The sequence below is a fragment of the Hydra vulgaris genome, chromosome 05, assembly GCF_038396675.1.
Source record: "Hydra vulgaris chromosome 05, alternate assembly HydraT2T_AEP".
Taxonomy (NCBI): domain Eukaryota; kingdom Metazoa; phylum Cnidaria; class Hydrozoa; order Anthoathecata; family Hydridae; genus Hydra; species Hydra vulgaris.
The window spans coordinates 2,971,808-2,984,817 of NC_088924.1; the positions used below are offsets into that span (position 1 = coordinate 2,971,808).

The window sequence follows — 13,010 nt, forward strand, 5'->3', positions numbered from 1 at the left end:
CAAGCTGCAATATAGTACATATTCTTTTCTATGGAGGCCTGTCAATGAAGTAAAATTGTTTTTCAAACCAAAGGGCAGTTGTTTTAAATGCACTTAGTTGTTACAACTACTACCAAGCAAATTACAACAATGTTTTAATGAACTTGAAAGAGAAACTTCTTTAAATAAAGAAATCCAGAAAAAGTTGTTGATTTTTAGTGAAAATGGATGATGTTTGCCGCATGTCTCCTGGAACAATAAATAAAGTTGCTACAAGTAATAACTACAAAAAAGAGTATGCTCAAAAGCATGGCATGAACAGAAGCTTAAAGAAGATTTTTTATGTTAAAAAATGAAAATATAATGATTAGAAGTAAATTGTCAAGTCTTCTCATCTGTTCCATAGTTAACAAACACTGGCTTTTGATAATTTAGATAAATCTTTTTCACTATAATAGTGAAATTTTAGAAACTATTGTTGAGTGAAAATAATGAAGTGAAGTAGTTTAAAGTAATTTAATGGTACACTTGTGTGATCATCTATGGTAAATACTGCTTAGCTTTTTAACTGATAGCTTCATTATAAAATAGTTGATGTATGTACTGAAGCCCCCAGCAGCAAGCTATTTCAGGGTGATGTTAGAGATGTGATTTAAACACAAGTTCACAGTTCAGAAGTTGAGGATCTTTTTTTTAAGGCAAATATTGTTTTTTTCGCAAAAAAATGCCTACAAATGGTAAATTTCCTTACGGCAGGCATCAGCATGGGGGAGGGGGGTAACGCCACCAAATTATTTTCCTAGAATAGCCTCTGTGTATATATATATATATATATATATATATATATATATATATATATATATATATATATATATATATATATATATATACATATATATACATATAATGTTCACTCTTTTACATACAAAATGGCAATTTCACCTATGTGTTAAGCCATTTACATTACGCCAAAAAAAATTTTAATTGGAATACTTAAACAGTCTTTTGCAGCAGTTTATATGAAAAGCATTAAGCAGTAATTATTGTAAAAAAACATTTTCACCGCAATTGTGAAACAACTTTTTTTCTGATAAAAAAACAGGTAGTTAAATAAACTTTTTTATATTTTTCAAATAAAAAAATTTTCAATTTAAACTCATTTTATTATATTTATTATTAAATGTTAATAAATTTAAGTTAATTTTATTGAATTTAAATTTTTAAAAAAATTTAGAATGCTTTGTTTTGTAATTTATTTTTAGAAAACAAAGTGTTTTTTTTTATCAAAAACGTACAAGAAAAGTTTTTTTTATCAAAAACGTACAAGAAATGTTTGATGAACTGATTTTTTATACTGAAGTGGCATGTAATCATTTCACTCCAATTAAAAAGACATTAAACTCTTTAAAAATTAGACAATGCTAGGTTAAATCTTCTTAGTGAAGCAAACAAAATTGAAGATATAAAAACTGCTCTTGTAAATGGAAAGACCCTGTTTTGAAATCTAAATACAAAATGGTTTGCAAAAATGCAGACAAGATTACAAAAGTGAGACAAAACTTTGAGCTTAATCTGGTAAAAAGAGCCATCAAGAATCCAAAGCTTCTCTACAGCTACATGAACAATCAACAAGCAGTCAAAGATACTATAAAAGCATTAAAGGAAGAAAATGGTATAACCACTCAAAATTCAAAAGATATTGCTGATATCTTAAACAAAAATTTTCAAGTTGCATTTGTGAAAGAAGATGGTGGTCCACTGCTTTCTTTTGATTTTAAAACTACTGAAACATTCATTATGACAAATGAAGATTTTACATATGAAGATGTCTATCTAAGATTAAAAAACTTAAAAGATAACAAATCAAGTGGTGTTGATAATTTACATTCAGTTATTTTAAAGAATTGTGCATCAGCCTTTGCTATTCCACTTACGTATATTTTTAAAGAACCGTTTAAAACCAGTAAACTGCCAGTGCAATTTAGATCAGCAAATATCAACAAAGATCACTCCTCTGTACAAAAAAGGCAAAAACCTTAGTAGGAAACTACCGACCGGTATCACTCACCTCAAGTGCATGTAAAATAATGGAAGGTATAATCAGATGTAAACTTGAAACTTTTTTATATAGGTTCAAACTAATAGTCAAGCAACAGCACGGTTTTGTTAAAAATAAATCATGCTTAACAAATCTACATGAAACACTTGATTTTATTTCAACAGCCTTAGAGAATGATAAACCTGTTGATGTTATCTTTTTGGATTTTGCCAGGGCATTTGACACAGTGCCACATAAAAGATTGTTGCTTAAACTTACAGCTTATGGAATATCTGGCCTGACAATACAATGGATTGAAGCATTTTTAAAAGAAAGAAAACAAAGAGTTGTGATAGAAAAACCAGAAATTACCAGTGGTCTGCCACAAGGGTCAGTAATTGGACCACTCTTGTTTGTACTATTTATAAACGATTTGCCTGAAACTCTAAAAAATCTAACCAAGCTGTATGCAGATGACACCAAAATTTTGAATGAAATGCTTTCCAGTGCATCAACTCTTTCTTTGCAATCAGATCTTGATTTAGCTTTTAAGTGGACGCAAAACTGGCTTGTGAAATTTAATATTTCAAAATGTATGGTCGGATCACTTAGAAAATGATTCGTTTGTTTAGATATAAGACTGTTGAGAATACTTTGTTCCTTTTGTGCAACCACTGTTAGAGTTTGCAGTACAAGTTTGGTCACCTACTCTAAAGGGAGAAATTGAGTTATTAGCAATTAATTTTGGATTTTAAAATTGGACATTAGAGTCCAACATCGTGCAACTCGATTAATACCATCACTTAAAAAAATCAACTATGAGCATCGTCTAAAAGCTCTCGACTTGACTACCTTGACAAAAAGGAGGCAACGAGGAGATATGGTTCAACTTTTTAAATTCTTCAACGGTTTTAACGATTTGGAAACAATCAAAAAACAAGCGGTCACAGCTTTAAATGTCAAAGAAATCACTAAGCAAGCCTGTCATAAAAACTTTTTATTTAATAGATCGGCTAATTTGTGGAATAGCTTGCCAAGCGAGTTGGATAAAGCACAATTTTTATTTAATTTTTATAAATTAAAAAAAAATTTATACAAAAAAACTTTATACAAAGTTTTCAGAGAGCAGGAAATCCTAAGTATATAAAACCCAGACAGAAATTATAGACAACCTTGAAAGATATTATATACAGCATTATATTAGTCCGCATTAAAAAAGATAAAAGAAATAGTGTAATAAAAAAATAATAGAAAGTTAAAAATAAAATAAAAAATAAAAGTTTTCTTTTGAATCATATCAACAATGATTTCTATGCAAAAAAAAATTTTTAAGTTCATATCTTTGAAGCAACAATAGGTGTTTTAGCATAATTCTTTTTTTTTTATTTGTTATAGATAAATCCTAAAAAATTTAATGGATCTTCAAAGAAGTTAAGAATCCCATTTTGAGGAACTGTATCCCTGTAGACCAAACTGAGTTATCTTAAGTCAGTGATCTACTAAGTGAATCTGATAAAGATTTCATTACATCTGAGTCAAAATCAGAATATAGTAATTTGGAAGCCAAAAATGATGAACAAGTATACGTAAGAAAACAATGATCCATTATGCATCTGATTATTGTCTAGATTGTATTAAAATAACTAAATTTTTATTATTCATGTGGCAATTTTCTATAGATGCTAAAGTTTTATACACTAAAGTTTTACGAGTTTTGATGAGCAATTTTCTATAGACGCACTAAAGTTTTTATGAGTTTTGTCGCAAATTTCTTATATTCTGTAGTATTTTTTATTTTGTGAGTCAAGATTAAGTTGAACTTGAAGTTGAACCAAATGCCGAAAGGAAAGGTCCTTAACGATATTAAAAAAGGTCAAATATTGGCTTACCATCAAGAAAAAAGTCCAAATCAAGAAATTGCTTTAAGATTGAAGAGATCAGATTAGGTTATCCATAATTTTTTAAAAATTCAAACAGATTATGCAACAATCAAGAGGAAACCAAAGTTCTTAAAGACAGCCCACACATTGTATGATCAAAGATCAATAAAGCACCAAATTTAAAGCCAGTTCACAAACAGAGGCGGATGGAATTCGCCCGCAAAAACATGGCACGTGATTGGGAACAAGTAAGAAATTTTAGATTAAATTCTCATGAATACATAAGATGTCTAAATAGCTTATTTAGACACCTTACGAGAAAAAGTTTAATCTTGATGGGCGCGATGGTTTTAGTGGCTAGTGGCGTGATTTGAGGAGAGAACCCAAATATTTTTCGACAAGGAATTTCGGTGGTGGATCTTTGATGGTTTGGCTTGGGTTTTGTGCAACAGGAAAGTTAAATTTAGCATTTACATCTTGCAAATGAAAAGTTCTGAATACATTGATGTGCTAAAATTATGTTTGATTCCATTTAAAACAAATATCGACTCAAAAAGTTTGTTTTTCAACAAGACAACGCCAGCAATCACTCTAGTAATGAGACTAAAGCTTGGTTTGAAGCAAAAAAAATTGAGCAAATGTGGTGGCCTGCTCACAGTCCAGATTTGAATCCTGTTGAAAACATCTGGGTATCATTGTAAGACGTTCCTGACCAGAAGCAATATAACTCTGTGGCAGAGCTAAAAGTAGTGGTATCAGAATGCTTGGAGGATATGGAAACAAAAGCGCTAGAAAACTTGGTGGGAAGTATGCCAAAACAAATTTATCAAGTAATTGAGCGCAAAAGAGGTTTAATTGAGTACTAAAAATGTGATAAAAACATTTTTTTGGATAGTTTTGTTAAAAAATGTGAACTGTGTCTATTGAAAACAGTCAGCTATCTTTTGAATTTAATTCATTTGTGATTGACCTTTTTTCAAATTTGATATTAGTTTTTGATAATTTTCATTATTTTTGATACTTTATTTATAATTTTTTGAAATACACTATAAAAATAAAATTAAGTATGTTTTTAAGACATAATCCACATATGCCTATAGAAAATGGTCGGAGTGTATAACAAAACTTATTAGGCCATGAATGCAAAAACCACTGAGATAGAAAAACTAAAAGAATTGAAAAAGAATCTTTAATTTTGCATATTTAAGCTGAAAGTTGCAAAATATTTACTCCAGTTTCATAAATTTCATAAGCATTAGGCAAGGTCATCCACTCTTGTTGACCATCTTCATAGAACAAAGATAAGGAGAGGTTCCTGCTGCAAATATGTCTGAGCCATCCACTGGGAAAGACATTGGTCATTTTCATTTTTTTGTAGACAAATAAACACTTAAATATACAGGCTGCACTGGAATAGCACATTTCCAGTGTGCATTTAATGTTTCAATTTCATTTAATGATTGTTGAAGTTGAAAACGATAGGGAAACTACTAAAACAAATATCTTATTTAAGAATATTTTGATTTCCTTTTTTAGTCTTTTACTTTACCTAAATGTCAAGTAAGCTTGATTTGTGAGTACAGTTATTGTTAATTAATTGAATTTTAGAATTCTTGTTGTGAACTTGTGGCCAGTTTATGATATTATCTTCCTTTGATACACCATTCTTTGGCAGATTATTCCTTGTTTTTTTTTAACCTAAAAGAACGCTTTAATAGAATTGAAATTATGGTGAAATAAATGGATAAAAAAATTAGTTCAATTATAATTTAACAATTATTATTTGTATATAAAAGAAAATTTTTATAGTGTATTTATAAGGAATATAAAACACATACATAGATAAACATAGAATAAAAAATAATTGCTAATAATAAATTTATTTTGAAACATAGTATGAAAGTATTTAATTATTGATATTAAAAAGAGATAATACAATATAAAGGTATCAACCTGTAGAGAAGCCATTTTTAAAAACTACTCCAACAAAAATAATTGACGCTTTTAATTGTTTGTTTACTGTGTGACAGCTAAAAGTAATTTTATCAAAGTTCGATTATAATTTAAAAAAATATTTTTGAAATAGCGTTGGAAATTCCGACGTTATCTTGATTTTATCGCTATTCGTGAAAAAATGTTTAAATATATTGTCCATTAATTACGTTAACAAAATAGGGGGAGGGGGTCTGGAAATTTTTGACAACTTTTAGCAAGGGGGAGGGAGAGGTCAAGAAAAGCTGATATCAACAACGTTACTTTTTAAATTAAATTTAGTTAGGGGTCGTCCATAAAGTACGTACGCTCATAGGGGGGAGGGGGGGGGTCTTCAAAAAGCGTACGAAAGCGTATGAGAGGGGGGGGGGAGGGTTCAATTTAAAAGTATGTACTTCGATTTTCTAATTTATCACAATTAACCAGCTAATCAATAGAAAAGTTACATTCTGACTAAAGATTCTAGTTTGCCAACATAAAAAGATGTATGGTATATGAAGTAGAGGGTATAGTTTTCCTCTATGCACACACATGTATGGGCGCCCTCAGAATTTTTTGATGTTCCAGATAGGACACTTTCACACATCGTGCAAACTCATAACTTAAGTTTGTTTATACCTATGCCAAATGAGGAGGCCTTGCAAAATATCGGGATGGCGGAGGCCTGTGAACAAAAAGCCTTAAAACGCTTACCCTCCCGACCCCCAAAATGAGAGGGGTGTAAATTTTGCATGGTTATAACTTTTAGATTTGGAAAAAAATTTGGATGGCCTCCGCCATCCAAATTTTTTGCAAGGCCACCTCATTTGGCATATTAACAAACTTAAGTTTGCACGTTGTGTGAAAGTGTTCTATCATCAAAAATCAAAACATCAAAAAATCCTGAGGGGGCCCATGCACACATGCCCACCCTTATATACTGGCCCTGAGTAAGACCTGAGGGCCGTGGTTGATGGGACGGAGTCACCCCAAAAAAAACGTGTCAATGGCGTCTCAAAGACCGCTAGGTTTTGCTAAAATAAAAAGTTTCTTAAAATAGCAAAAGGGCACAAAATTTGCTGTTGCTCCCTCCCACTGGGTTTTACCCTTTGTTTTCAATATTACTGATCTCACCTTAGACTCGTTTTTTACTTACTAAAGAGGGGTGCCTAAAAAAAACGTCCACCTTAAGTATAGTTTATTTACATTTGATTCGTTAAAAAAACAAAAAAAGTTTTCCTAGATTTCACCGAGAATCGAACCTGGATCTCGGTCGACTATTGCCGCCGCGTAAACCTTTCGCCCACATACACACTTACATTTGTGGATTTTAAATTTATTTAAATTATTATTTGCATTTATACTGAAAGACGTTTTTAAAATGCGTAAGCAAAAAGCTTTGCGGTAGTATAAAGTATCTAAGGTACCCTCCGTCTTTTTTTTTTTTGATTAAACTTTTTAATTAACAAAAAAAAAACAGGAGGGATGGGGGGGGGGATATTTGAGGGGGGGGGTATTTGAGAAACGTACGTACTTTTAAGGGGGGGTGGGGACATAAAAGTACGCATGGCAACAGGGGGGAGGGGGGGGTCAAATTTCAAAATTTTTGGCGTACGTACTTTATGGACGACCCCTTACTTAGTTACTAGTCGTATGTATTGGCCGAGAAAAAAGGTATCAAAACGAGACTATTACATACCAGAATCAGAAGGCCTGCCACTTGCAATCGAAGTTGCTCAGTTAGAGAGAGATCTTGGAGTTCTTATCTCAAATGGTCTTAAACTTAATGCTCAAGTTTCAGCAGCTGCGGTGAACGCTAACCGCTTCTTAAAGAGGCTGAAAAAAACTATTCGCAGCCGTAGTTTTTCACTGTGGAAAGAAGTGTACACCATGTATGTTCGTCCTCACGCTATCCAAGCGTAGTCACATTACCAACGGGCAGACATAGAAGCGCTAGAAAAATTTTAAAACCGTGCTACATTTTGAAAACCATTCCTGAGATTAAGCATTGCACCGCCGAGTAGCGAAAAGTCATGTTAGGTCTTCCGACACTTGAAGAAAGAAGAATCAGAGGTGATTTTATTCTGATGTTCAAGTTCATGCGCGGATTTGATGAAATAAACTTTCATATATTATTCAATCGTCCTTAGTCGTCAAAGTATATTATGCTTGGTCATAATCAAAGAGTTGTACAGCAAAGAGTACTCAATTACATTACATCTTCACGAATCGTGTTGTGTTGCAGTGGAATACCTTGCCACAAATAGTAATTGACGCGACTTCCGTCAACATTTTCAAACATCGACTAGATGAACATTTAAATTAGTTAAGAGAGAATTTTTAAGTGATAACTACAAATAAACTCTCTCCAACAATGTTTCCAGTATTCTATTATGTTCTTAAAGTATGGTACTTGTGTCGCAGATGTTCACAAGTATCGTAAGATTGTTAGTATAGAGGTGCCTTATGCAGCACATCTTTGTTGGTAATTTAAACATAGCGAACATTTATGATTTTTCAAAAGTCTATAAATTTATTAAGGGTTGTTGTAAATATTTTAAATTATTGACCACTAAAATTAACTTAACTAAACTTAAAAAAAAGAAAGTAAAGCATCGTTTGTAGCCTTGTGTTACATACTCACCTAACGTTTAGTATTTTAATGACTTTTTCAATATTCTACTTTTTTAAAACCGTGTTGCGCTTTAAAAAAATCTGACACATACAGAACTAAATGAGCACACGCGAGATGTTTACTCGTAACACTATTATTTTTTCAAAGTTTGCGTTTGTTGACCTGATGTAAAAAAAAAATAATAGATTTATGTAAGTACATAATCTACATTATATTATAAAAAAATAAAAGATTTATGTAAGTACATAATCTACATTATATTATTTAAATGTTCATACCAGAATCGGCAAACTGCTGCTCGCAAGCATGAATGATGCTAAAAACTTCAATGTTATAATGCGACTCTCCAGCTCCATACACAAATACCATTATATTATAATCATCTTGTTTTCAATATTATAATTTATAATATTGAAAACAAGATGTTATTAGCTCTTTAAAAACTGGAAACTTTTTATAAATTATAAACTTTGGGTCTTCCGTCTTAAAAGATTGCTAACCCCTTGTTTATACAAATTATCAAATACATTATTTTGTTATGCTAGACTATGCTAGAATTAGTGTGCTTTCAATGTGGAATTGTATTAGGTCCAAAGTTTAAGTAAGGAGGGTTGGCACATTCACGTTTTGTGACTCTGCACTGTACATAAATTAATATAAAAACATCATGATAAATATTTAACATTATCTAAGAGTAGGTCTGTTAACGGGCACGTTGGTTACTACCGTTATCCCAAATTACGTAAATGCTAACGTTATCCATGCAAAAACAGTATGCATATATACATATATATAAAATGCGGTAGTGGTGTAGTGGTAAAGCACTCGCCTCATAAGCGAGAAGTTCCGAGTTCGATCCCCACCACGTCCCTGGTAGTACCGCACTCAACTTGTTTCTTCGCGCAGCGGCCTTGTTCGAGGTTTGTGTTTCGGAGTTATAGAGTTGAGAGAGGGTTATAACTACAAAAAGTAGCCTCCCCGACTGTAGTGGTCATCTCGGCCTTGAGGAGGTGAATAAAAAAAAAAACTTTATAATAACTTTCAGATTAATTATATATATATAATTATAAATATATACATAACTTTCAGATTAATTATATATTTTTTAAGTTTGCAATAATTAATCGTAATATAACAACTTAAAAATAAAAACTTGTTTTGTAAAAGAAGATCTTGAAGATCTTATCAAAAATTTATATAAATTAATTGTTGGCGTAATTTTATAGGGAAACACTGAAATTTTGACAAGTTGTTGATAAGGGGGAGGGGAAAGGGGTGGTAAAAAATGCCAAAAAATTGTTGACGCAATTAATGGACAGCCTCTTAAAAAAAACGTATCAAAAAGCAATCTACGTTATTTACTCATGATGTATATTTAAAATGTTGCGGTATATTATTTTAATACATCAGGCGACTTTTATGGTTTGTTTAGTATTGAAAAAATTATAAAGTTATGGACACTGTTGAGTTAGAAGTTTTTTAGAGCAAAAATTAAAAGCCTTGTTTTATCGATCAATCAATATAGAAACATTAATCATGTTTGCTTTGCTTGTGGTTTGATATTTCATTATTCACAGAAAATTTTATTTTAGCTTTATAATTTTGTACTCGCACGGTTGGATTGTATATATTGTATCAATTAGTGGTCGACCAAAATTCTGTTTCGGTATCAATTTCGGCCGAAGTTTCAATTTGAACCAATACCGAAATTTCGGTTTCGGTACATTTTATACATTCGGTAAAAAGCATAATTTCGGTTGAAAAACATGCGCATTATATTTTGACCGATAACGTTTATTTAAAGAAAACAAGTTTGATTAACAATTCGAGTTGTGATGTTAATTTGGCCCTTGCTAAAATCGCCAAGATTTTTCCCACCCCTCTACCAATATTAACTGATGTGGAAAGGTTATTTTCAACAGCTGGAGATATACTGAGGAATGGAAGAAACAGACTATTTACCAGATAACCTCAAAAAATTCTTGTTTTGCAGAGAAAAAGTGCCAGTTTTTAACTTTCGCTATTAACTTATGTTGCCAACTTATGCATTAAATCTTAATTTGTGAAACACGTGTAACCAATTCTAACAAAATACAATCTTTAAAAAAAAAGTCAAATTGCATTTTTAATATAAGATTTTCTGATATAAATTAATTTTGACCAGCCGAAGTGTCGGTATCGGTTTTGGTAAAATATTTGCCAAAATGTTGGTTTCGACACCGAGCTAGAGTACCCAAAATTTCAGCTTATTTTGGTTTCGGCTTTTTTTCTATTTCGGTCAATCACTAGTATCAACGCTAATCCATATACATTGAATCACTGTTGGGTTATATACATCGGATCAACCTTATTCATATACATTGAATCAACGTTAGGTTATTTAAATTGGATCAACTTTGGGTTTAGATCGTAAAAACAATATGACATTGGATCAATGTTGCTATTGGATCAACGTTGGATTAGCATTAGAAAAAACAGCCGACTAGGTAGTTTCGAAATACCTAAAAAATTCCTAAAGTTTGCTAAAGTTTATAAAAAATATTTTAAAATTCATAGTTTGTTTAAATATATTAATTTTGAGAAATTAATTTAGTTGACATAATTAATTTAGACTTGACCAAATGAATTTCTCGAAAATTATGATATAAAAGATGAAATATCAGGAATGTTTGATAATAATATTTAATTGTTAATTCAAGAAAATTGAATATCTTAAGCATATTGTTATGGAAAATGGAGTTCAAATATTTTTGGCTACATTCCTAGCTTTTATTTTTTTTATATTTTTATATATTTATTTTTTATATATTTTTGGCTACATTCCTAGCTATACAGGAAAATTAAAACTTGCCGTAAATTGAGTTTATAAATGTTTAAAGCTCTATGTTTTTGTTTGCTGTAAAGTTTTATAGTTTTATATGTTCAAACAATGTTAAAGTACGATTAGCGATGTTTTAGTACGATTAACGAGGTTAAAGTGCGATTAGCGATGTTTTAGCTCGATAAGCAGTGTTACAGTACAACAAGCGACATTACAGTACGATAAGCGATGCTGCAGTAGGATGAGTATCTTGTAAGGTATCGCGATATCAATACCGTAGTATCGAAACATGGTATAATACCGACATTTTGACATTCTATAATATCGAATGTTCGATATTCAAAATTTTTTTAAATACCGAAGTTTCGAAATAATACAATATTTTTCTGCACAAATATCGAAGGGTACTCGGTATCCTGACCAGAATATCGAAACTTTTATTAAAAATGTATTGTTCAAAAATAAATATGAGCATCTAATTTGACTAGATGAGATTTTCCTGCCTTTATTTTTTTATTAAAAAATACAGTGTGAATGATTAACTCTTTCACTACCGCAAGCTTTTTTGTAAAAACGGCTGGTAGGGAAAGAGTTAAATCAATTGCTTATTAATTTTTGTTAGGTTGTGTAAAATTAACTTTGAGATAATTTTAGAAGTTATGTTTATTATTAGAAATAATTTTTATATCAGATAACAATTGTTCGTGATAAGTGACACTAATTCTGATAATTTTTACTAAAAATGATAACGATAAGTCCCTTTTGGAGTTTTTTTTGAGGGATACGCCTACAAAAGACTTTGCACAATGTAAATTGTGCCCAACACAAATTATCACAAAACAGGGTAGTACAACTATTTTGAAACTTCACATTCGAAGTTGTCATAATACAAGTTTTTATGACATTGTGAAAAAAAAAATAAAACGTGCACCAGAAACAACAACTAAGCAACTTGCCCAAGAACCGGTCTTAGAATCTTCGAGTGCGAAAAAAGTAAAAATGGATATTTCATCATATTGCAAAGTTGTCACAAAATATGGATCAAATGACAAATGCTAATTGATCCAGAATTGGATATTGTGAAATATTGTGTGCAAGAAATCTAGCTTTCCAAAATGTTTCAACCCATTTGAAGACTTGTTATTAGCACTTTGTCCAGAAACTATTATAAAAGCACCATCAACATATTCAAGAAACAAACTTCCAATTCTTTATTTAAATATTGTCGAGGCTGTTCAAAGTGTTCTTCGAAGCAACTTAAAAGATGTTGAAGCAGTTGGCTTTACGTCTGATCTTTGGTCAAGCAAAAATAATGAGTCTTAAAGCTTGACTACACACAGCAATTTTTGCTGATGAAAAATTAGGTTTTAACTTAAACAAAATAAATTTCTCTTTACTAAAACAAAACTTGTCAACAAAAATTATTGTTTGTAGGCAAGCCATACTTCAGTGGTTCGTGGGTTCGAATCCCACCTTTGGCAAAACTAGGCTCTTCAAAAAAGTTCATATGAGAACTAATGGGTCAAAACTTCCAATAAAAGATAATATTTTTGACTGTATGAAATTGTCGATTATATGACTAATTTCATATTGTTTTTTTGCTAATGTAAAAAATGTACACATAACATTGTAAAATACTTTAAAAAATCAAAAAACTAATAATTTCAAATGAACTTTTCACTTTTA

At 31.0% G+C, this 13,010-nt stretch overlaps 1 protein-coding gene across 1 annotated transcript in view; it reads right to left on the bottom strand.

Annotated features, from left to right (window-relative positions):
- LOC136071795 (sorting nexin-9-like) overlaps window positions 1-6,016 on the bottom strand; it is a 57,212-nt gene extending 51,196 nt beyond the window's left edge. Inside the window, exon 1 of the mRNA XM_065797099.1 lies at window positions 5,851-6,016. Within this exon, the coding sequence (XP_065653171.1) occupies window positions 5,851-5,865 (15 nt within the window). The 5' untranslated portion in view covers window positions 5,866-6,016. The remainder of the gene's footprint in view (window positions 1-5,850) is intronic.
- Between the last annotated feature and the right edge of the window lie 6,994 nt (window positions 6,017-13,010).